The sequence below is a fragment of the Zerene cesonia genome, chromosome 15 (assembly GCF_012273895.1).
Source record: "Zerene cesonia ecotype Mississippi chromosome 15, Zerene_cesonia_1.1, whole genome shotgun sequence".
NCBI classification, from domain to species: Eukaryota; Metazoa; Arthropoda; class Insecta; order Lepidoptera; family Pieridae; genus Zerene; species Zerene cesonia.
Genome location: NC_052116.1, coordinates 3,646,538 through 3,672,562, shown reverse-complemented (window position 1 = coordinate 3,672,562; position 26,025 = coordinate 3,646,538). Strand labels below are relative to the sequence as shown.

The window sequence follows — 26,025 nt, the reverse complement described above, 5'->3', positions numbered from 1 at the left end:
TCCTTCATCTCGCTTAGACGTAGATTCTTATGAAAATCCATTGAAAACAAATGGTAACAACGGCAACCAGAAAAAATAGATAAACTTTGATGAGGATAAAATATGTGAGAGGTGAAATATAATGTTTGTATATTAATTTCATTTTTTTGAAATTCAATAACGATGCATAACATCTGGACTATGGCGTGGAATATTTTCCTATTTATCAAAGTAATAATATAAGGTAAGGGTTGCTTACTGAAAATGCATTCATTTCAAAAGATATGAAAAAGGATGGATTGCTCTCCTAGAACTTGACGTAATTCTCATTCGTTACGCGCTCAAGATCCCAGCCGTTACCAGTACATATCCTGGGAACTAAGCAGAAACCTATCATACTTGGACCGCTCACATGCTAGAAGCTGCACACGCGCAGTGTGCGCGGTGGCGCGGCGGCGCGGGGGCGAGGGGCGCGCGCGGGGCGGGGGGCGCGCGCGGGGCGAGGGGGGGCGGCGGCGGCGGGGGCGCCCGGGCCGCGCGCCGTCATACGCCGTCCAGCTGCCGCACGCGCACGTCCTGCGACGCGCACATGTCCGGCGCGAACGGCAGGCACGTGAAGTACGCGCACGCCGCACACTCGTACGCCGGCGCCGCATAAAACAACGCTATCAGCGCGCACAGCATGCCGCCGGCGGACACGAGGCACACCCACACGAGTACGATCTTCCGCCGCCGCTCGTACGGCCCAAACGTTATGAACGGGAGCAATGCGTACGATAACAGGAAACCGAACACGAAACCGAATACGTGCGCGAAATTGTCTATCCACGGTAACAGTCCCACGAGGAACAGGGCTATCGCCAAGCCGATTAGTTTCAACAGCGCCCGCTTTGGATGCCTCAGTAGTGGCCAAGCACCGATTACTTCTACTATTAAACATGCTAGAAGACCGAAGTGAGCTCCTGCTGGACCCACCTGCAAAAAAATAACATATATCCTACAACTGACTAAAAAAATTTATTGCAGTCACATAAAGCTCTTTTGCCTTTCGGAGAATAACGAGTATGACTACAATTGTAAATTTAAAAAAAGATTCATAATGTACCTCAGCCCTGTATGGCTCGAAGATAGCTGACGCCATGTTGCCCGCTACACCACTGCCCAGATATATAACAGCCAATCTCACTGGGCCTGCCATCTTCTCCAGGTCTCGCATGAACAGCCATTGCAGCGCGAGCGTGGCCGCCAAATGCAGGAGACCAGCGTGCACGAACAATGAAGTCCACGCGCGATACAACTGGTCTGGACGGCGTCTCCGCATAAACGGTAACATTCCGCAAACGTCGTCCAAACAAGACACCTGAAATTGCATTTGGCACGTTATAATTTATACATAAGTAGCAAGACAATTGAAGCATTTTGTAATGAAAATATATATTTATCATTTACTCAGTACAAAATTTCTCTTCTTCAGCTTTATACTTTGGCTTTGGTTTATTTTAAAGTTGTCTTATAGTAATTTGTTGGCATGTTGATGTATTTTCACTGTATAGTAATAATTTGTGAGAAGGGTTGGCAAGTCAGGTAGAAAAAAAGAAAAAGACATGGTGATATATAAAAGTGTCGCCCTTGATGGTAAGGAAGAGAGGACTTGTTTTTAGCGTTCAGTGCGACCTAGCGGCAATGGCACTGACCACGCGCTCAAATATCTATAATGTCATACAACTACACTGCACTAAACATACTTGTGAACACAAAGACGCCTCCTCATGAAAGTAGCCCTTGACAAAGGAGCAGTGCTCGCTGGTGGTGATGACGCACTGGCCGTGCACGCCGATGCAGCACGGGTGCGCGATCACCTCGCACGCCATGTGCTCGGCGGCGCGGCCCGCGCGCCCCGCCGCCGCTGCGCCGTCCAGCGCCGACTTGCGGCAGATCGGCCATTTGGTGATGTCGTCCGGCCACTCGTGCGGTGCTATCGAGCGCGGCGCTTCGCAGAATCTGAAAATAAACAACATTGAGCATTATACATCTATTTGCACATAAATGTTAGGCATACGATAGATACGGCATACGATAGCTCTTTCTTATATTTTGTTTATATATTTAGTGTATATGTAGAATCGAGCATGCTTAAGTACGAATTGGGATCGCTACGCATGTCAATGCTACTGTGTGTCGTTTAGTGAATTAGGGAGGTGGAGGTTCGTTTCTCTTCCCTCACCCTTACGGGTCTTTTTATTGTCTCCATCAAACATTTGCTTATTCCTTACCACTTAAAAGCGGGCAACGTGCGAAGTCTAAAAGTGTGTAGAGGGTGGACCCTCAACAAATGAACATGGGCTGTGATGAACCCTCACCATCAGACAAACCATCATTTCGGTCCCTTGCTTTCTCATAATGAATAAAAAACGCTATTAATTGGGTTGTACAATACCTTCAAAATGAATAATCATTGCTCACCCTGTCCGGTTTAACATTTTGAAAGGCATTCATACAATAACATTACAACAGGCGATATTCTGCTGCAAATGGAGACATATTCATCAAACCATAAATGATTGAAATCAGTAAAGCTATTCTCGAGTTTGGATTGGTGCAAATATCCCGACTTTCTTCTATATAAGTAGAACATGATTATTGATTCAAAGCATTACGCAATAAAGCATCCTGGATTACAAAGTTAAATGATAGCTCAAGTAGAATCTTATATAACGTATTTAATCTTAGTCAATCTACCGTATATTACATATTTAGGTAAGAGCGAAGTATGGACACATCTAGTATATCGACAACATGTCTACACTACGCAATCACTAATTTCAACAAAAAGTATCTAGGTATGACAACAGATATAGTAATACTTACTTTGGGTCTAAACCACAAACTGAGCCCGATATCCGTCCTCCGGGTCCGGAGTCCCCCGACGACCACTTCTTCCACGTTGATATTGTGTTCTGTAATATCAGTATTTAATTTTAATGCAGCTGATTAGAAAACTTTACAAATCTCGAATTTACATTTTATATTTCCAAATTACGTACCTATAATTTTAAATTTGCATGATCCATGACCATACAAAGAAATGAAGCATCAAGTAATTACAATTATTAATTCTCAGAAATATATGAACAGGACTAAAGTAAAATTAAATAGAAATAGAATATACAAATTTAGCCAGTCAATATGGATAATCCCTAATGAAGAAAGCTTTGCCGGCGATGCAATAAAAAATTCAGCTGTGAATTCAAAATATAATAGAAGTCCATAACTCACCTTCGGTACTAATCCTCTTATCTTTGGATTGCGTGCGATGAAAATTTTTAATAAAATTACATTCGGTTTAAATACTCTAATAAAAATTTCAAAGTGTAATGGAATAATAAAATATCTACATATCGATATTACCGTATTCTGAAATGAAATTCTCTGACATTTTGTATACCTACACTTTAAACCAGACTTGTATATTTAGACAAATTAATGCGTATTCATAATTTTGATGTACTTTTGAAAACAACGTATATAAAACATTTATCAATTTTATTTTGTTCGATTATCGACCTTGTTATAACAGGTGTAAATTATAGCTAAGTCGTAAAAATAGACATATTACATTATAATAATTAAAATAGCCCAAAAATAATAACCGTACTGACATAGATTACGCATTCAAGCAGCTATTTTTAGCAATTTGTGACGTAGGTACAATATTTTAACGATCTGTATGTGTATATTAAATAGATAACGGCTTTTTAGGATATATATTTCCCGTGCATCACGCTAATATTATAAATGTGAAAGTTTGCTTGTTTGTATGATTGTCCGTCAATCACGATGAAACTACAGATGATTTGATGATTTTGATGAAATTTGGTAATCAGACATGGTATGAGCTAACTTTGGTGATAGGATATTTTTTGTCCCGATTCAATGCTTCCTTGGGATAAAGCAGGAAACTTCGGGCGGTGCCGAGACGAGCTTCTAGTATTATATAATATTGCTACTGCATTGGCAACTTGGAACAGTACACCTGCTATATACATGACTGTTGCACGAGTTGTTTTCTTTCTTTTTTCTTGCATTATAATAGATAAAAAAAATTATTTGGCGTTATATGAAGTAACAAAATGCAAATCATATCTAATGTATAATAATATATCTATTAATATAAATATTAACGTTCAATCCTTTTTTCTGATCGTTTTACATTTTCAGCTTTCACACTGTATCTTTCCTACACACTGGATCAGGAAGTTTACATTTCGATATCAATAACTTATGTACGTAATTTTTCAACCTCTTTTCACAAACGAATGGGACAAAAGGTACCAAATAGTCATTTAATTATTAAAAAATATTTTAATAAAAATATTTTAGTTATAAAATTACCGAACAATCCGCTTTCGATGACTGCACACATCCAGAATCGTCATTTCGTATGCAACACGCTGTGTCCCTTTCTCTCCTAGCAGACGCCGCTATCGCCCGCGCTATTCTCGCATCACGCCGCATGCAAGGCGCAAACTTAGCTCCTAAATGTATGAGATCCGCCGCCCGAGGTCCCAACCAAAATGAAGCCGGTTCTTCCCATTCAACCTGAAAATTATATCGAAATACTCAAACACAACATTTTGTCTCGGTGGTAACTTTTCAAAATCCCAGGAAATATACTTAGAATACGATAATAGATATTTTTATTTATAGACATTGACTGATGAGTTTAAAAGTCTAGTACATTTTCGGCTGTATGCACATGGCAACGTTAAGTGTATTTATATCGTAAAATTAATAGCGCAATTAAAACTTTAAGAAAAGATCATGGAAGTATCCACGTCACTGTCATTTTAATTTTATTTTCAATTGCTTCATTTTCATCATTTATTACAGCATAGACATATAAATATAGACAGAAAATCCAAATAATCTATTTCATAATTTAGCTGTAGCAACGGCTAAAATAACCTCATAATTCAAACACGCTACAAGAACAAAAAATGAAGAAAACTGAAAGCCAACAGACATTGAAAGAGACGTATATAATACCTTAGTACTCTGTATTCTCCAAGGCCTGTGGTCATCCGTGCCCAAAGATCGGGCTAAGTTCGTAAGCGGCAAAAACGCGACAAAGGGTTTACGAAGCCGCGTGACCTACATGTCCCTTACTCTCATTAATACTCTTACTTTGTGACGACCTCTACGTACTGCAGTGCTTTGTTACCGACAACAAAGCACTAGTAAATTGCTAATTTCGTATCGTTTTACGGTCAGTATGGGTCGATACATTGTTTTTCGATTGTAGTCTTTCATTAGATCGCATGATATAGTTTTAGGTATTTTATGATTATTTACGACGATATCTCTTTACTCATACTTATGAATTACAAATGACATAGAAAAATTATATGTCTCTGGTTTTGATTTCGGAAAATAAGTTGTGTCTTAATTTTGAACAAATGTAACAATGTTTGTTAACTTTCATATAAATGAATGTACAGACCGAACCCTTTAGTCTCACTCTCAAGTGTAACTGCCTACTTACTTGACGCGGTGCAACTTTAACTAGATCTTTCCTTATTTTTATGTAGTATATTATACTTTAATGATAACTGCAAATAATCGTTCATTCTCCTAATTGTGCCACGTGGCTTCACCCGCGGACATTAACCACTGGGAAAAGAATTCATCTATAACTTCATCTGTTTTAAGAAAATTTTAAAACCTTTTTTCTGGCGAAAGCAGAAAACTTTATCCAATCTCCATTTAGTAGAAATAGAGCTGTCTCTGTCTGTCTGTTGACCACGTTTGTCTGTCAAAACCACAGACAAAACGTGGTCAAAACTGAGTAATGAACAGTAATATATGAGTCCAAATAATATATTATAATAGTCTAAAAAAACTAAAAAACTCGCTTTTATCATATTTTGCAAATTGAAAAATGGAATAATTTTATCAAATTAGTGTATTGTCATCGGTCCTCAATAAATCTACAAAGTTTGAACGAAATCTGGCCGTTTAAAGTGGGTCAAAATCGCGCCCAAAGAAGTCGGTTACAAACAAACATACAGGTGAAGCTAATAAAAAGCGTGTAAAAACGTAAAGTTATGAAAATAACCCACCCCTCCTACATTATGTCTTAACCACATGACGTAAAGTGAAGTGAAGTTTGCCCGTGACATGGGATATTGATTGATGATCACATTGATGAATGATTCCGTATGATACAATAATATATTCTGTCATTTCACCCCTAGCTTGTTTACTTCGTATTGAATTAGTTTGTCGTAAAATATTATTTGTGACCGGTAGTTATTGTTTTATTATTGAAATTATCGTGATACGCGAGGCGAAGATTTGTCATACCTTATACCTATTGAATTATATTTACATACAAATGTGACAACACTGCATGTATAAATAAACAAGACAAAAAAGATATATTTAAAAAGTTTACAAAAATGTCGCTTTTAGCTGAAATTGACTGTGCCCCATTTATTTTGTAAAACTACAAAGTCCATGCAGTAACAAGCCCAAAAAACCTAATATTGTCTCATAACCGTCCACTCGCAAATAAATGTGGCTTAATGCCCTGTGTCTGAAAGCTTTGCGTCATTTACCCGCGCTGTAATAAAATCTACAAAGAAACGATACTGAAACCCGACGCTTCATTACTCTCTAAAGGCACGGATTAGGTGTTTTAGCTTGTATCATAACCCTAGCTCACAAAATTACTAATTTGTTATAACCTCTGCTAGATTATGATACATCATCATTTGGTAAATGTAAATATGGTGAATAACTTCATAGTGACACAGTATATTTCATGAGTGAAGTAGAAATAAAATAAATAAATAAAAAGCATACATAAATATATATAAAGCATATATAGCGAATTGTGTCACCTTTATAAAACGAACCTGCGAACTTTTTACGTCTATTTACAACGACCTTTTTATGTTAAAAACAGTTTTATTTGCGAAACCTTTATTTCTTGAAGAGTGTATTACGCAACAAAATGGCCTACCGAAAGTTTAACGCCAACAAAATAATCCCGAACTTTTGGAGACATTTCTAGAAAATACGGGACAAATGTGAGTTCTCACTTGATCACGTTAGATATTAAGCTCATACAACTAAAGCAAAAGTGTTCGAACATTGCATACAAATGACATTAAAATAATATACGATCAATCTGTCTTAAAACATGACAACAATATCTATAAGATATTATGGGTTTAATTATACTCCTGGCTTAATCTAGAATGTTCTTCTGATATTAACTATGTAGTATCACATCCCCCGCATTTTATGTCGTAAATTAAGAACTTCGCTTCAGGTTTAATTGTAGAAATATTTGCAATTTATTTTTTCTCCAGGTTAATTGGAATTCTACAGTGTATGAACATACCTGCTGTAAGCTAAGGCTTTTCAACATAACTTGTCCCGTGTGCGTATGTCGTCCGAAGCCAACTGGTCCGAATCCATAGCACAGTAACGCTAATAACAGCACCAAGGTTTGCACTGTGCTGACCCACCACGTGAAGTAAGGCCTGTAGTCCGTCAACTCGTCTAACTGCCTCGCCACATCACCTTCGTGTGCCATCGATTTGCGTAAGGATCGTCTGGAAAAAGATTTCATAATTTTTCTATTGTGTAATGTTTCAAGGTAATTTGTTCTCTTATCTTTTTTTTTGTATTTGTTGTTTTAAGTTCATTTGTTTATTCCTATACTTTTAATATAAGTTCGATGATATGTGCTATCCGCCAACTCGGAATTGGCCAGCGCGGTGGATTATGGCCTGAACCTTTATAGGAGGCCTGTGTCCCAGCAGTGAGAACGTATTATGGGCTGATGATGATGATATTTTTAACATTTTAATTACACAGTGTTTCATAATTGATATACTAAAAGTATGTATAAGAATATAATACAATGTGTTTGGTTATACTAGTATTGATTGTTCTATTTGTAGAAAAAAAGTTGAAATAAATCGATGTCTTTTTTTCATACAAAAATATATTACCGTATTACGGAATGCAACGTAGTATTACCTAACCCATAAATGCCACTAAAAACTCTTAAAATAACTACTTCGGCGGACAAACAGATAATGAAATTATGATTGATATTAATCCATGAAACACTATAATATCAAAAAATATATTTTTGGTGATTTTAATAAATAATGATTACATATAATATGAAAAGAAAAAATACATGGAGCAATTGAAGGAGGTTTATAAATAATACTTGTCAATTTACCCATTGATAAAAACATATTAAGATAGAGCGAACATGGTTAGAAGACACAATATTTATGAATTATTTTTATATTGTAACGGCTATTTGTAATATTATTAGCGAATTATGTGCTTTAAATTTTTTCATGCATACAAAATATAATTGAAACTCATCATCAAGTGAATTAAAAATTCTCATTGAAGGGTTTTCTATGGTTTCTTCTTAGACCTTTTACAACGTATTAACAGCTCTGGATTAGCAACATAAAACCGATAATCTCTTGAAGCACGATTGCCTAACAAACTATACCATTGTTAAAGCAATGATTTAAACTCACTAGACTGTGTCTAATTCGACTAGCAAGAAGTCAAGTACCCTTTACACCTGCAGTCTCAGTGGAAACTCATTCCAACTGCTGTACTAAGACCTTTGTATAACAATAATGGACCAACAATATCGAACTCTCATTGAACTTGTAACAAGATTGCCGAGACATGAACTTACTGCTAACGTGTACTGCAAATAAGGAGTAACTGTCTCTATATGATCACACAAAGCTTTGAATTGATTGTCTTTGAGATAAATCGTACAGACTTTAAAACCAGGGAATAAATAAATCTAGGAAATAAATAAAGCAATTGTTTTAAATACGTGAATAGAGAAGGATGCGCTGAGATGCGAATTGATATAAAAGGATTATATGGTAAGCATTTGTTAATTAAAAACTGAATACAAAGAGAGGATTCATTCGCATTGCAGGCAAAATAAAATGCCAGGGCTTGCTTTGTGGCACTCTAATAATAATTATAGAGATGTCGAAGATTGATAACTCGTTACGTCTGTAATGCTTATCTTGAAAACCATTCACAATCACTCAGTTATTGATTTATGACAAAGGATATATCTTTTGTTTCATATTTTATGTACTGAAATGGTTTTAAGCGAAATTATCGTTGATTGTTCATTGTTCTTAGTGTAGCTTAAAAGCGTTGATAAATATTTCATGCGTACGCGTATATGATATTAAATTAATGGTACATATAAACGTAGATATAATATTCATAAGTACATTATTACATATGTATTTTTCGTTTAATAATGCGTTATTGGCATTATTTAACTAAACAAAGTGAGTGTCCACTTGAGGTGTGATTTATTATGTTAATTACTTTTATACTTTACGAATACCTCATAAGGGTACATTTTCCAACTACCACTACTACAATCATTAAAACGGTTGTGGCTATGAGCGTGTCAATCAACAAACCACACTTTATTACATTACTTACGGTTTACTTACATGCAAATATATTAGATAAATTAAAAGAACGTTAATAAGTGGGACAATTTCATAATGCCTAGAATCCTGAACAATGGCAAAGCGGGACATGTGTTTTAAGTAGACTTAGTGGGTAAGTAGATATGCATTATGTTATATGCTAGTACAGTAATTTCTCACAGTATGTGCATGTATCTAATCTCAGTTAAAGAGAATAATATGTTTGCAATTAAGAAATGTTTGCTATTTAATGTAATTCGTAATATTTGAAATGATTTAAAGATAAATTTAATTACTTATTTATTTCCTGTATTTTTAAATAGGAATTTTGAGTCTTATATATTTGTGTAGGCGTATCGTATTTGTGTAGTCGTATAAATTTTTATTAGTATTTTGTCTTTGATTTTTATAAAACAAAATTACAGTTGAAATGTTTTATAATATTACACTAGTAAGGGGACACTAGATGCTTCTTTACATACCATTCTATTATTCAGTTAAATAAAAGAAATGTAATGTCATTAGACATAAATCGAATGATAAATGCATATTCCAAACCATTCTTCCTTAAAACAACTTTAATAGAATAGAGAAAATAGTACACTTTATCAGTTATTACAAGAGAAAATTCCGCTGCATCATTATACCAACTTAACTTGTTCTATAATGATATCCATCGTTAAAAAAATGACAGTTAAAATAAAGTTTTCACAAATTCCATTTTTCGCTTGTAGAAAGAAATATTGCGAACTCACTTATTATTTATTTATTTATAATACTTTATTGCACAAATATAGACAGAAACAACAAGAAAACAATTAAAATAAATTAAATATTTTGTGTGTGGTATATGTATTCTCATTATTTTGTAGTTACGCAGTAGTGTAATTAACTTATTGAAACCTAATAATTAATAGTTCCCATCAAAAACATTTCAAGTCAATTATTGGACTAGTACTGTCAAAAAGTTATTAAATCTAGTGTAGAGTCAAACTACTAACTTCATGCGGCATAACTGTACAAGCCTCAATTTATCAAACACTACAACTTTGTTGAAATATGTGACTTGGCCGTTATTAACTCATTTTGTATCGTTTAATAAATCCGAAAGTTAATGGATAAAATACGTATTTACGTATTTAATCCTACAAATAAAAAAAATATTGGTATATATGCAAGTATTGATATTATATTATACATATATATATGCACGTATTCATGCCTTGTGTTCGGTCTGTCTCCTCTTCACCTATTCAGGGTGAAAAGCAGTTTCATAATTTTCTTTTGTTTGTATACTAATATTCGCTTACATACCAAATTTCAGCTTTCTAAGACTTTACGAAATACTCAATGAATTTTGATGTGAGTCCGTGACGAAAACGTGTTTTTTTTTTTAATTAAATATATCTAAATTATAAGGGCTATATAATTGAAATCTTATCTGCATAATGAGTTTACTGTGCGCATAATTCAATTGTGGGAGTCGAGCACGCTTCGGCACGAATTGGGCCAGCTCGCACCGGGGAAGTAGTGGCATGCCACTGTGTTTCGTGCGGTGAGTGGGAGAGCCGGAGGCCCATTTCCTTTTCCTCACCCGTCCCAATCCATTCCTTCTTTCCAGTCGTTAATCCATTCCTTTTCCCTTACCCCAAAAAAGCGGGCAGCGCATTCGCGGAGGCCCAGCCTTTGCGAATGTTCATGGGTGGTGGTGATCGCTTACCATCAGGCGAACCACCAGCTCAGTTGCCCGCTATGACATAAAAGAACCCCAAGTAGCGAGCGTTCGAATCTCACACAATCCCCACAAAATATACGTTTTATCAAAATATTATGTACATAACTAATGTTTGCTTATTGAGATGTTTGCCACGTGATGAAGTTTTTTAGAGTTATTTTTAAATAATCATTTCATATCAATCAATCTTTATATATTACTTCAATAAATAGAACTACAATGAAAATACCGGGTAAGCTCAAATATAGAAAACAAGCATTTAGACAAAAACGTTTATCAGAATTTTCAGAAAATATTGCTTATAATATAAACCGAAATAATTAACGATTTTATTTACAAATTATTGCGATGACATATCCGGATACATAGATTCAATAACGCAAAATTTTCACGATCTAGAAATTCTATTTATGTAAGTTAAATATTTCTTTGTAGCGGCATAGTTTCAAGAATTTTAAGATTCATATATAAATTGCATGAAGTCATGAACTTTGCAATAATATTGAAAAACAACGTGGGTGTGCTGAGTATGGCTTCAATGTATGTTTAGACTTTAGACATACGATATTAGAAATAGGATCCGAATAATTCAGTCTGTCCCTCGTCTCGGGTGATGTGATTAAACTATTTAACCTGACCTTTGTGGAAGGTTGCGTGTTTAATTGAACGTGGATTTCTTTCGTCCATTCTGTTTACTTTAATGTTTTTTTTTTTATTTCTGCAATGTTTTTAGACTTGTAATTTAATTTAACTGGATAATCATTAAATTCGGGAAGGAGTAATATAATATAACCAATCCAAAACAAATTGAAACATCATCAAATTTTGGGTGGTTGGTTACGAATTTATGCATGAATTTTATATAAAATGTGACTACGTTAAGGGCAGGTTTTTTTAAAGCTACGATCGACTTTTACACTCTCATTACACGATTATGTCACGAAAAACCATTTGATAGGTGCACGCGATGGAAATTATAGATTTTTGCGACATGCAATATGCAACAAATATTTATTTCATGGTAATAATATATAGCGCAAAAGGAAACATATCAAAATGTTTTATTTATGTACTACACAGTGTAAAATAACTAAACCTAATGATTTACGTATAAAAATAACTAAACATAATATTTTTCCACATACTATGAATTTTTTTCATTGAAATTTTCCTTCCGCAGAATCTACCACTTCTAGGTAACTTTAAAAATAAATGAGTCAGCCATAAAGTAAATTTCCTTACCGGAAAAATCTTCCAACGACGCCCATTCCAAATTGCCGCCTATTAGAGTTATCTGCCAGCGGTTCCAACATCGGGGTGTGAATGCGGACACCCCCGGCCCCCCAGGCCACGCTCCGCTCCGGCCTCCTGTACTCCACGCCAGATGAACCGAGCGGCGACCGGGCACTAGAATTGTTAAAAAATATAAGTCCTACCCTCTTTGTATGTTTGTTTTGGCGTTACCAATTTGTCTCATGTTGTTTGTTCACTTTTTCCTTAAAGTACGAGTTTAGTTTATAATGTTAAGCATTTTCTGAAATCATATTTCAATTACCCGTTTGATAAACTAAATATTTAATAACATTTATCAGTTTATTAAGAGCTATTTAAGTAGAAGTTAAAATTGCTATATACTCGGATTAAAATCATCATAGTATAATATATTATTATTATATTTTTTTTATTTAATTTAAACGGTCTGTTTTAAAAAAATACACGTTATTAGGTTTTAATTATAATCTAATCTTACTTCTCGATGATCTTACTAATACAAAGTAAAACTTACTGCATATTATAAATGATAATAGAGAAAGTTTGTGAGGATGTTAGGAAGGATGGATGTTCGTTAGTACTATAGATAATGGATTATATAACATAGTTTATATTATATCATGATTAAACATTATTTACAGTTAATAAAGGCATTGTATTATTGGGCTGTATAATCTATTATATTTAGGTATTTACCTACCAGCATCTAGACGACAGAACTTTACTTGGTATTTTACGCATAAAACGACCTTTTCTCAATTGTCTAAATCTTTAAAATTATTGAAGCCGATTCAACGTATACATATGGGTACAGAGGTGGTACAGATTAAATGTATCCACTTTTTTTATAATTTGGACAAATAACTCTCCAGCTGGTGTTGAGCGTTGGTTGGTCGATGTGTTATAATTGTTGCTTTTATAAACACTTAAATAGTTAAATGCTTCAAATTATATATATAGTGCAATACATTGTAATAGTAAAAAAGGTTACATGTATCAATATTATAGGATATTATTCAAACGTTACATACTATTAAATATCACGTATATCAGATCATTACTCATGATATATGGCTATTCTATGAAAACGCGGATTAAACGTTTAATTTATAATGAAACAGTTTTTGGTAAGATTACTCGTTGCGCATATGTTAGTTGGGATGAGATTAAATCTCCAATTCAGCGACCCATGTCACACAGATTCGGACAAAGTGATATATCTGTCAAATACGTGTGCTTACAGGCTACAGCGACCCAATCAACCTCCATCTGGACGCTATGTAGACTTTATAAGGGCTAAGTGACGATTTAAGGAGATTTAAATAGGCATAAACGGAGAAATAAAAAGGAAAGTCAAATAAAAATAGGTCGTAATAAAAAAAAATTTAAGTCCCGTGTCCACTAGTGGGGAATGGGGCACATGATATTCATTAGTTTCACTGATCGATTTACTTAATGGACAATGCGTTGGATAAAGGTGCGTCCCACCGGGATTCGGACCCAGGACCCCTCGGTTCTACGCCTACGCGTTAACCACTGTATCAAAGAGGCGGTCGCAATAAACAAGTAAATAACTTATTTTTTATAATGTTCTTCTTCATTCACTACCCACCATCCTTTGTTATAAATCTTAGAACATTGAATAACTTATAAGTACATACGTAATTAGTCTACAAAACTTTCAGGAATTACATAAAAAACAATAAGGTATATCAGTTATTCTTTTTGAGTATTCTCATTAACCATAAAAGCAATCAATTTGAAATTGCACAAGCAGAATAGCTTCTTCATACAGCTATAATCAAGTTCAACTCAACTGTATTTAAACAATGAATCGTAACATTTCTGAAAATAATCAGATGTAAACGATATAAAAAAGGAAATAAAGAAATTTTCATTACGAATAAATCAAACAAAATCCTTCCATATTTCAGTCTGAAAGCAATATATTTTTTTAACAGCACATTAAACCCAGGCTCGTGTGTAATTACTACTTCGGAGCTAGCCATAAATAGCGGCTCACCTTGAGCAATGGATGAGATTGTAACATTGAAGCTGAAAGTGAAAGAATTGTTTCTAAATTTACGACTATTTGAAAATTAAATTTAATTAGGGGCCAAATTCAAAGCCCTCGTCCTCAAGAACTGTAGCTAAATAGTACAACTGGTAGAATTAAAATATACTATTTCTTTGCTGAAAAATGGAAGGAGGGTCTCAATTCGAATGTGGTCTTTGGTTTTAACACAAGATAAATGTGGGTTTTAACCGATTGGTGTGATTCTTTTTGTGTTTAGGATTTGTATTGTAGTTATTACATTAGTATGTAATGATTCTTCAACTATATGACTACGCAGTGTATGTATATTCCACGATTGAATATTTGTCTATGTTTAAACTGGTGTCATTAAAAATACTGTACCGGTTACCAATGAATACGTTAACTGTAGCTGGCTACTAGTCAATTCCAATGATACATCACATAAAGCTGAAGTTTGTTTGTTTGTTTGAGCGAGCTAATCTCAGGAAACACTGGACAAATTTCAAAAATTCTTTCACCATCGGATTTATACGTTACTGTTGACCAAAGTTATACATCTACCAACTACGGGCGAAGCCGGGGCGGACTACTAGTTAAGAATGTAAATGTTAATTGTCATTGTAGGATAGCAGGAAAGCTTAATTAATAAATAAGTTATCTTAAACTTTGTTTATTAATTAATAATTTAAACTTACCTCCAATCAACAAAGTAACAGTTAATGCTCTAATAATTTCGTGAAGCTAATTATTTAAACCTTAAACTTTATTCTGAAATGTAAATTTTAAGCTAAAATAAAAAGCGATGCATATCAAAGTGCACCTCATAAATATTTACCTACCGAGTTCCAACTAAACGGTGAAGTTTCAAAGTTAGTTAATTAACAATGAGAAAATATTCATTGTTTATCCAAATTTCAATTTATCTGCAGGAGCTTTGTAATTTTTTTCTAATGCATGCAATTGTAAACTGTGTGAAAATTTAATCAATTCCACCTGTTTTGTTTGTCCTTGTGAATAGTTTATTAAATTTACTATATACAGTTGTCAAAATCGAACTGTATATATACCTACAGTATAATATATTGTAACATTGAATTACTATCGCAGCGCTGGAAACTGTCGTGTTTCACACCCGTAAATTAAATTAATAAACGCGACTCAAACTAGAGCTCCTTACAGTACATATATTAAAATAGAGGTTAATTTAATATGTCAGCCCAGCATTATATAAAGCTGAGAGAACAAGGCTGAAGCTTTACTTACCAACCTAATTTTCCTGATAATTCTTAAACTGTTTCTTGTTATATTGTATTGGTATAATTTATTGTATTGGTACCATATTTTATTGATATTGCAATGACAATAAAATATCATAATATCAATAATAACGAGGAAGTAGTTCGACTAATTAACAATAAATAAGATCATATTTTGTTAACATTAAGAAAAACAGGCATCTGAAATTTTAACATTCATATCGCGATGCAGTTAGTTTTACAATAAATATAAGTTAATATTTATCCACTAAAACCGGAAATACCGTATCCGGAAACGCCAGTGTATATAATTTTAATTAAAAGCTTATTAATCTGTCAAGTTGCAACATGACGCTGTGAGAGTCGGGCTCCGACCCAACTGCGATTATTAACTAAACTTAGCTCCAACAGATCGTCTATTGCTTTAGTTACAGTTAAATTGTATGCAAAACTAACAATCTTCAATGTTAATTGGGGAATTTTAAGGTGTTCATTGTATTAAATCTATACATTTTAAGAATATGGCTTTAATACGAGTTAAAATTCTATATATTCATGATCAATCGAAGTAACGTCGTGACATTCAAAAAATAAAAAAAAAAACAGGAAGAGATTTTTCAGATTTTCCGTTTAATAGATCTTTTAATCTCAATCCTTTTACCTATTCTGTTCAAATTATTATTCTTTTGAATATATCTATCTATTATGAAGGGGAACTTTGAAGCTACTTAATCAACTGTTAATTTAATAACAGTATGATAAATTAGGCTCGAGTAGCACATACACATCATATTTTAGTTTTATCCATGACAATTCGGACGGAATGTTCAAAAAACAAACAAAAACTCGTATGTATTCAAAGACATGACGTGAATGATACCTTGCTAACACGTCCACTTTTCGATAGTCGCTCCCAGATATGGGATCCGCTAGTAATAAATATCGTCTAGGTTTTTGGGTCAAAACTATAAAATATATGTGACCTCATTTAGACGTAGCTGACTGTAAAGCTCTTCAGATATTAATATTTTTTTCTCTCAGCGAGCGTCTGTGCTTATTTGCACAAAGAAATGGAAATAAAACAAAATTATACTTATAAATTCACATGTACTTTCATTTTAAATAATGAAATATTTATCAAATTCTATTGCTAAATTAAACGAAGTCTTACTTCAGTAATAATATGTAAAATGAAATCATATTTATGTCTATATAAAGCTACCCAATATACTATGCAAAAAAGTTTTCCCAATTCAAATGCAATCAAAAATATACAAAGTCAATAAACACTGCATATAAAACGAACGTACCCTTTCGGTCCTTCTGAAACGTCCATATCTTCATGGTGCTGATTGAGAGGTGAGATAAGTGAAGTTGGCGCGAAGAATACGTCATCTACGTCAACTTCTTCGTGAGGACTGCTGGCGCTGGCGCGGAAGGACCTCGACCACTGCGTCTGCGACGTAGACTGACGTGATCTACGCGTCACCGCCTGATGGACACGAATTTACCATATTACTATAGAACGTGATAACATATCATAACTTATAGTATAGATTATAATCGTGTGTGTGGAAGTCCAGCACGCTTCGGCACGTATTGGGCCAGCTCGCACCGGGGAAGTACCACACCCCCACACAAGACCGACGTGAAATATTTTTTTTTTTTTTTTTACATGACATAGACAGGCATTTGACTGCAACCCACCTGGTGGTAAGCAGTGATGCAGTCTAAGGAAGTGCATGCCTGTCTAGATAGAGCCTATTCACTCTCTTTTTGAATAAGTCAAGATTAAATTTTTCCGGAAAGACCGAAGCGGGTAGGGCATTCCACTCCTTCGCTGTTCGGTTTATAAACGAGTTCTGGAAACGCTTTGTGCGTAAAAATGGTACCTCAGCAACGAAGGGATGGTAGCCAGCTGTACGTCGAGATGTTCTGTGGTGAAAAGGGGAGGGAGGGATGAGATTATGCAGCTCCGAGGTACATTCACGGAAGTGCAAGCGGTAAAACACAGATAAACAGGCGATTCTACGTCTATGATCCTTTCGGCACGCCTTTCGATGGAATCCAATACTGGGTGTATTGGATTGCGTTTTCACCGAGCCAGCCCATAAGTGGCTGCAGTACTCTACACACGATCGAACTTGTGCTTGATACAGATGAAGAAGCTGCTCCGGTGTGAAATACCGCCTGACCTTCGATAAGATGCCAAGTTTTTTGTCAGCTATTCGGGCCTTAGACTCGATGTAAGCTCCGAAATTAAGTAGGATGCTACTGTGTTTCGCTATAGGCCCATATGCTGTTCCTTACCCTTCCCATTCCTTTCGTCAATACTTTCTTAATCCCTTTCCAATTTTAAGTCGGCAATCCATTTGGAGAGGATAAAGGTCTGCAATCGACCTGTTCATGGGCGGTGGTAGCGCTTGCCCAGGCGACCCACCAGCTCTATTGCCGACGATGCCATAAAAAACCGATACTTATCATAAATTTTATACGTATATATAAATTTGAATATTAATGAGACGAATCTAAAAGTAACTTTATAGTTTATATTATGGAAATGAAATATTTTCGAAATCAAAAAGTTAATATAATTTATTATAACAGTACTTTAACAAAGCCTTATATTTACATCAACTTAGTACATAACTCATTGTTTGCATGTTACTTTTCAACGTCGAGTACAGGTTTTCTAAACAATATACATACTATGCCATGCATGGTAATGATGCCTGCTTAAAAAATATATTCCCATCGTAAAAGTGGATGTATGGATGTTCCGTTGCGGAATATTACCAAGATGGTGAGTGGATTTATGACGACATAATGGTCGAGGCGAGTCGATCCCCAAAGACATCGCTGCCATAATTTATTACGGAAATATGCTAGCCTAATTCGTCCACTGCATATTTGGAGGGAACTGAAATGATAAGTTATGACTAGTGTGTTTAGATCGCTGAAAATACGCTTTTAGCTTTGTGTATAGCGAGATATTTGTATTTTCTTCATACATTACGCATGATAAATTATTGCGCTCTTGGTACAGGTAATTTCGGTTAATAATTCAATACAGTATCACCGTTATTCATAATTTACTGAGAACGATAAATTCTCTTTAACTAATGTTCGTAATGTTAATTTATGTAATGTTCTGTTTCGTATTAGTAAAAAGTATAAGTATATATATAAGTTATGTCTCTCTATGTAACAAAAATAAATTATTATCTTTGTTTCTCTATTTGGTAAAAGCACTATTCGAAATACTACACAATTTCTTAAACATTTCTGTCTCATTGTATTTAATACTTTAAATAAGAACATTAATGACAGGTATGTATCGGAAGCCCGTGACGTGACCTTAAACTCATGAGAGTTTAAGAACACGACGTTGAAAAGTAACAAGAGAATGAACTCTTCTTCTTTATTCTACTTTATTCCATTCGTCAATCCTTTCCCTATCCTGTACCATTTGAAGGCGAGCAACGCAGTTGCAGAGGCTCTACCTCTGCGAATGTTCATGGTAGTTGGTGGTCACTTACCACCACGATACCAACACATTTGAACGTTATACTATAAAAAATTTTCAAACAGTATTGTAAACGATAGTTGCTTCCTCTTTTACGCAATTAGACAGCTGGTAAATTTAATAACAATCACATAACAGTATTGACTTCGGTAAGTACAATTCTTAAAAAGCTCGTAGACCAAACCACTACATGAAATCAAGATAACATAAACTGGGTACTCAAAAATGCAATTACATTAAGTAAATAGACACGCAACCTAAACAGCTACCCTCCCAGCGCCATTTCGTGATATATTCTCAAATGAAAATTCACGTTGTTTTAGCTTCAACATTTCAACCCGAGTGTTTTTAGAGGGAATAGATACTCATCTCGCGGTAGGGTTCGTTGCTACCGATTCATATAAAATTACTCTCAGTGCTAAAGTATTTTATACAGCTAAAAATATTTGACCTTAACTTAGAACATTGTGTAATATATTATGTTGTTTTTGCTGTTTTTAAAGACGAAATTACTATGCAGATAGAAGAATTGATCAAAATAAACATGACATGTAAATTCGTCGTGTCGTACTCAATACCTGTAAGTGGTGTAAAATCCTATTATCCTACTAATATTATAAATGCGAAAGTTTATAAGGATGTGTGTATGTTTACCCGCGTAAGTCCGTATCCCGTAGGAATAAAGGGGTAAATAGTTTCCTATATGTTATTCCTCTTGTCCAGCTGTCTACGTACCAAATTTCATTGCGATCGGTTCAGTAGTTTTTGCGTGAAAGAGCAACAAACACAGACACATCCTTACAAACTTTCGCATTTATAATATTAGTAGGAATAGGAATTAGGATAGTAGGATAGGATAGGATAGTAGGATTAACAATATCCCATTAACAATAGCGATCGTTCTTCATTTATCTTCCGAAGAAAAACAATGATTTACAACGTCTGGAAAATAAAATTCCAATAAATCTTTTAACAATGATTAAGAATTTAAAATGGTACACGATAAAAGTACCTTCCTCAGCAGTTGCTAACTTTTAAATGGTAAACCTTTGAAACTGGGTTACGGTCTAACTAAGCCACCTGTGGCCATAATAGCTTCCCAGTTGAATAGATTAACGTGTACTTGCTGTCTTAGAAAATCTCATGTACTTCAATGTAATTATAGCTCTAATATTCTCGTTAATAAAGAATAAATAAGTTTACAACTGTTTTTTAAAACCTTACCTGACGTAACATCTGTAAAAATTCTAAATAACAATATCAAATGGACTGGACTATTCTTTTTGTCAAACATATAATGAATTATGAATACCCAATGAATATTATCATGTGGTTGTATCTAATATATCTATACTATAAACTAATAATGTCAAATTGAAGAGTTCGTTTGTTTGTTTCAAAGCACTAATCTCAGGAACTACTGGACCTATTTCATAAATTTACTCTAATCACACTATAAATGTGAAAGTATGTTTGAACTACTGAACGGGTTTTGGTGAAATTTGGTATACAGACAGGGTATGAGATGACTTGGATGATAGGGCACTTTTTATCCCGATTAAATGCGCCCTTAGGATAAAACAGGAATCTTGATATCCGGGCGGAGCCGGGAGGAGCGTCTAGTACGAAATAAACACGTTGCATATACGAGTATACGCGATCCCTGAGTGCAATAAGCTATATAATTTTTTATCAATATCGGAACCTAATCCTATGAAATATTCTACTTCACATAACACCATTTAATTTATGAATCAAACAAAGGAGCATAGCACTGAAAAATATTCTCTCGAGAAATTCCGATTTAAATTTAGTGTCCAATTTATCTCAGCTTACATAACAAATTTCTTGGGATATCGCTTCAGAGCGACTAAGAGGTCACTAAGTCCGATAAATTTCAATTTATTTTCTTTTTCGGACAAAATCTTGAAGTGAAAAATTACAGAAGAATTACAATTTGATAAAAAGTCAAGTGCGTGATAACAACGATTAAAATACATGTAAAATTATAATCATTTATTTACAAAGCTAGGTGTAGCAAGCCTGTATTGTAAGAATCAGAGGATTTTTACTAATATATGCAAGTGTGTGGTTCAAAGAGTAAATCATTACAATTCCATTTAGATCTATTTATGACACTTCACACTAATATTATAAATATAAACGTTTGTTTGTTTGGATTTTTGTCTGTCAATCACGCTGAAACTACTGAACGGATTATGATGTAATTTGGTAGAAAGACAGGGTATGGTATATAACTTAGGTGATAGGATACTAGAAAAAAAAGGAATCTTGTTATCCGGGCGGAGCCGGGACGAGCGTCTAGTACTTTATAATTTAAGTTCCTAAGTAGTTGCGTAAGTGTGTGAGTGTGTGTGCGTAATGCGTGTTTTGTGTAACAATACTCACAGTAACAACATAAGACAGTCCGGTGAGTGTGAGCCTGGCGACGCTGTCCTTGCCCGGCTGCGCGGGCAGGGGCGGGGCGGGCTCGAGCGGCGCGGGCGCGGGCAGCACGTCGGGCCGCTCGCGACTTCGCCCCCGCGCCTCCCTGGGGGCCGCGCCTGATGCTCCGTACATACTGGACGGAAGAGTAATCATTAATTTTTCTTTTTTTTAATACAAATAAAACTAAAATAACAAAAACGTTATCGTCGACAATGTGTGGTAGGAGATAAATCCATACGTAAAACAGATATTTATGTTTATTTTATTTTATTTTTTATTTTAGAATTTCCAACAAAGAATACATATTCTGATACTCTTAATTCTAAAATTGCTTGTATATAATAACAAAATATGGTTCTTTACTTAAGGAAATTACAACAATCACAAATATATTTGCACGGATTATAAAAATATTTAAGAGAAAAAAAAATTACATTTAATTTTAAATATTTGAACACATTTTAACATTACAGGGACAGTTCCAAAAATTTATATTAAAATTGATATAAAGAATGAAACATATATCAGTTTAAAGTCAAATTATGATGTTGATAAAATACACCACCACGAAGAAAGCGTTATGACATATTTTACATTTTTTATATAAAGCGCTAATATCATTATAAAAAACACAACAACATTAGTATCTTTTATACCTAAGTACCTAACTGACGATAGTAATATATGCATGTAAATACACAACAACCTCTCATCCTTTGAGCTATAAATAGGTACCTACACATACATCCAATACGAATATTCACCTGTTTCCTTCGCCAACACATCCAATTCAATTTATGATATCTATCATATACATTTGAATATTCAAACCAATAGTGAAATTATAATTATTTGTGGGTTTCAAAGCAGTACATATGTTTGCAGCTTTCGATACAATATCGGAATTGTATATATACAAATCATGCTTTCATACTGATTAAAACGAACACAATCCAAGTAGTACTTAGAATTTATTTTAATCAAAAATTACAAGATTTGAATTTAATGGAATTCTATTGTAAAAGTATATTCCCTGTATACCCTGTCCCATAAATGAATTTTTTACTTTACTAAGCCGAAAAACAGGCATTTCATTTTTATTTCTGTTCCTCGTGTCATAACAATGTCTATCTCCCATTATATGTAAGTCGATGTTATTGCGTACGTGTAAAATGTTATTAAATACATACTGTGAGGATACAGTTAAGATACCAGTACTCTTAAAGAGCTCTCTTAATGAGTCCCGAGCACATAAATTATATATGTGCTCGGCACAAATGCTCCTAAGCCAAATATGATACAAAAAAAACAACGACAAGCCAATGCAACTCCGCTTAAATCTTAAAGAATATCCGCCAGCATAATCTAGTTTGTAGCCTTTATTAAATCATATAAAGTTACAAATTACGAGCGAACAAAGGCGTAAATACATATAAATTACATTTAAACTCGCTTTATTACCCGACTCGACTCGCACGTACCGACAATTCATTTTTGGACGTGCCGTAGCAACATGCCTTCTTTTAGATAAAAATACTACATCAAATCCAGCACTAGTGGATTATTACTTTAGTGACATTAACCAGGATAATTCTACAAACTGTTTTTAAAAAGAGAGCATAAATAAAAAAAAGGGTATCTCTTTTTGTTAGGTTTTGAAATATGTATATACTGAATTTATTGTGGACAGCAGCTATGCCAAGGATGAATTAAAATTATGCATCCAAGCTTTAATATTAATTAATGGTTAAAATAAATGAGCATACAAATTCAATTAATATGTCAGCAATCAATTTCAATTATAGTTACGGGCAAATAACCTTTTATTCAGGATACCTGATTGCAAATTATAGGTTTCCCGATATTTTAAGAGATAAAAATTGGAGAATGAATGAAACGTGTAAATTTTTTTTCAATTCACAATTTACTTTAATTAATCTATAGAACAGAAACTGGAAAATGTACCGATATTAATTCGTTATATTTTAAATAAATGCTAAATTAATAAATGCTATACATAGCACATAAATGTAAACTGATAATGATAGTAAATACAAAAACTAAAGAGGAACTCAAAACAAAACCTGAATAAAGACTATATTTCACGCTCATGTTTATATTTATTTATAGACAGTGAATTTCTACATCGGCCACGTCTCAATATATACGCGTTCAAAGCATTTTGATTTAATCCATATTTATTTTTCAAAAAAACGCACAGAAATGATACTTTTCAATCAAGCAATTTTAACCGACGTTAAGCAATGATTATTATCATTTAGCTGTCCTGTGCAAAAATTTCGATGAACACTCGAATTTTTTATCAGCACATCGATGTCAGAATGAAAATTCTCGAGAATTCTGATAACGCCATTCAAATGGAAAATAAGTAGATATTTTAGAATTTTCGCTCCGGTCGCAGTTTGAATTTAGAATAGCATTTCAAATGTTTGTGGCCAGTTACACATTGATGGAATTCGAAACGTATTTCTTGCTTTGATATGCAAAAAGTTTGTACTTATTTAATATATTTAAATAGGTACCATTTATGAACATAGTTACGCTTATTGTGTGATATATATTGTAGTTTATATGATTTAAAATGCATAAAACATAATACATAAACGACGTTTTTCAATAATATATAAAATGTCGTGTTTGTTACACAATTTTACTTAGATTTTTGTTTTGCTTGATTTATCTTTGCTTGGATTAGGATACTAACCAAGGAAAAAAAAGGCCATTCAAGCGATGCCATGGCGAGCAGCTAGTACTTCATAATGTATAACATATTTATAAGAACATCATGGCACAATAAAAATACTTAACCGATCAATATATTTTCAAGGTACAAACACCTACGCAGTGGACAAATCACTAACAACTACGTAAATAATCATATTGTGTGAGAAAAATAATAAATTTTTGTACGATTTCTTTGTCATTTCATTATACCATACAAATAGTTCTCATATTACTCGTCGAGTGAGGCCATTTTTCAATTTTAATAAGCGATAAAATTGACAACAGAAAAATAATGGAGTGTCGTCTACGTAGGTAAGTTTTACTAAGCAAATGATACGATAATATATAAATTTTTACGTAAAGCAATACTTTAAACTTGTTGATAAACTGTTTTATTTTGCATAAATAAATTCACAATTTTGTGCAAAATTAGTTCCCTTACGAGCGGTAATATATACGGCTTCTTGCGAAATTGCATCTAGATTAAAAATTTATGACGAAAGTATGAACAACAACAAATCAACTTTATCTAGCCGATAATTCATAGCGAGCGCAGTCAACTTGGGCAAACTCGCTGAAAATTCCCTAACCTACATAGAGCAGTGACAAAGTTTAGTTTCGTAAATATAAACTTCAAACGGCAGTCAGGAATTAGCTAAGATATTTAACTTAGCATCTAGTGCTGATGATAAATATTATATTGTCCAGATTTCGTAACCATTGATGTTAAATTAAACTGCTATCCGTGCAAACCGATTTCTGTATTAAAATATTGATTGCAAGTTATCTTTGTATGTTATATTTAGGAACCACTTCAATTTAGGATCGCCCTTGGAATCCAAGACAGGAGCCCACTTTAATATTTCACTGGAGAAGTGATAACTAGTATTCCCATTTAATTTTAATAACTTTAGCTGAATATAAATTGAAACAATCCGGGATCAAATTGACAACATCTTGAATATTATTCACGTTATTTGTATCCATTAAATGTCGTTAATCATAATTACAATAGAATATAGAATTGACTTGACTTTAAACTCACCTAATGTCATCATCATCGGGATGGTAATCCGGAGGTAAGTCGATTCTAAGATCCCCGAGCGCCCTCGCCGCGTGTCGTCTCCGCCTCTCGTGCCAGAGCCTCCTTTGTTCCCTCTCATTGTCCTTTTGCACGCCGAAGAAAGTTTGCGTTTCCCTCTTCAGATAATCCCTTACAGCGACTGTGTGTACACGCCTTAATCTGACGCCATCTTCTTGTGCTGGTTGAGGAATAGGCTCGGGGGGCGGGAGAGGTGCGGGGGGCGCGGAGACGATGCGGGGTGGAGAGGCGGGCGGGAGGGGTGGTGCTGATGCCGCGGGGCCTGGTGAACTTTGGCACGCCAACTGCGGTGCAAGCAGACCCGCGCTAGATCGCCTGTAACAAAAGATTGGTAATTTAATAGTTTTCTAGATAAGTTTAAAAAGGTGGCAATTGGTAATATGAGCTGAATGTGTACTATGAC

The 26,025-nt window shown here is 34.4% G+C and overlaps 1 protein-coding gene across 1 annotated transcript in view; it reads right to left on the bottom strand.

Annotated features, from left to right (window-relative positions):
• Nucleotides 1-468: 468 nt before the first annotated feature.
• Nucleotides 469-26,025, bottom strand: part of LOC119832649 (inactive rhomboid protein 2) — a 104,346-nt gene continuing 78,789 nt past the window's right edge. The window contains exons 2-12 of the mRNA XM_038356345.1: nucleotides 25,566-25,937; nucleotides 21,737-21,908; nucleotides 17,112-17,293; nucleotides 12,478-12,642; nucleotides 7,388-7,601; nucleotides 4,372-4,578; nucleotides 3,256-3,276; nucleotides 2,848-2,936; nucleotides 1,725-1,980; nucleotides 1,085-1,339; nucleotides 469-954 (exon numbers count right to left, since the gene is read on the bottom strand). Of these exons, the coding sequence (XP_038212273.1) occupies nucleotides 523-954; nucleotides 1,085-1,339; nucleotides 1,725-1,980; nucleotides 2,848-2,936; nucleotides 3,256-3,276; nucleotides 4,372-4,578; nucleotides 7,388-7,601; nucleotides 12,478-12,642; nucleotides 17,112-17,293; nucleotides 21,737-21,908; nucleotides 25,566-25,937 (2,365 nt within the window). The 3' untranslated portion in view covers nucleotides 469-522. The remainder of the gene's footprint in view (nucleotides 955-1,084; nucleotides 1,340-1,724; nucleotides 1,981-2,847; nucleotides 2,937-3,255; nucleotides 3,277-4,371; nucleotides 4,579-7,387; nucleotides 7,602-12,477; nucleotides 12,643-17,111; nucleotides 17,294-21,736; nucleotides 21,909-25,565; nucleotides 25,938-26,025) is intronic.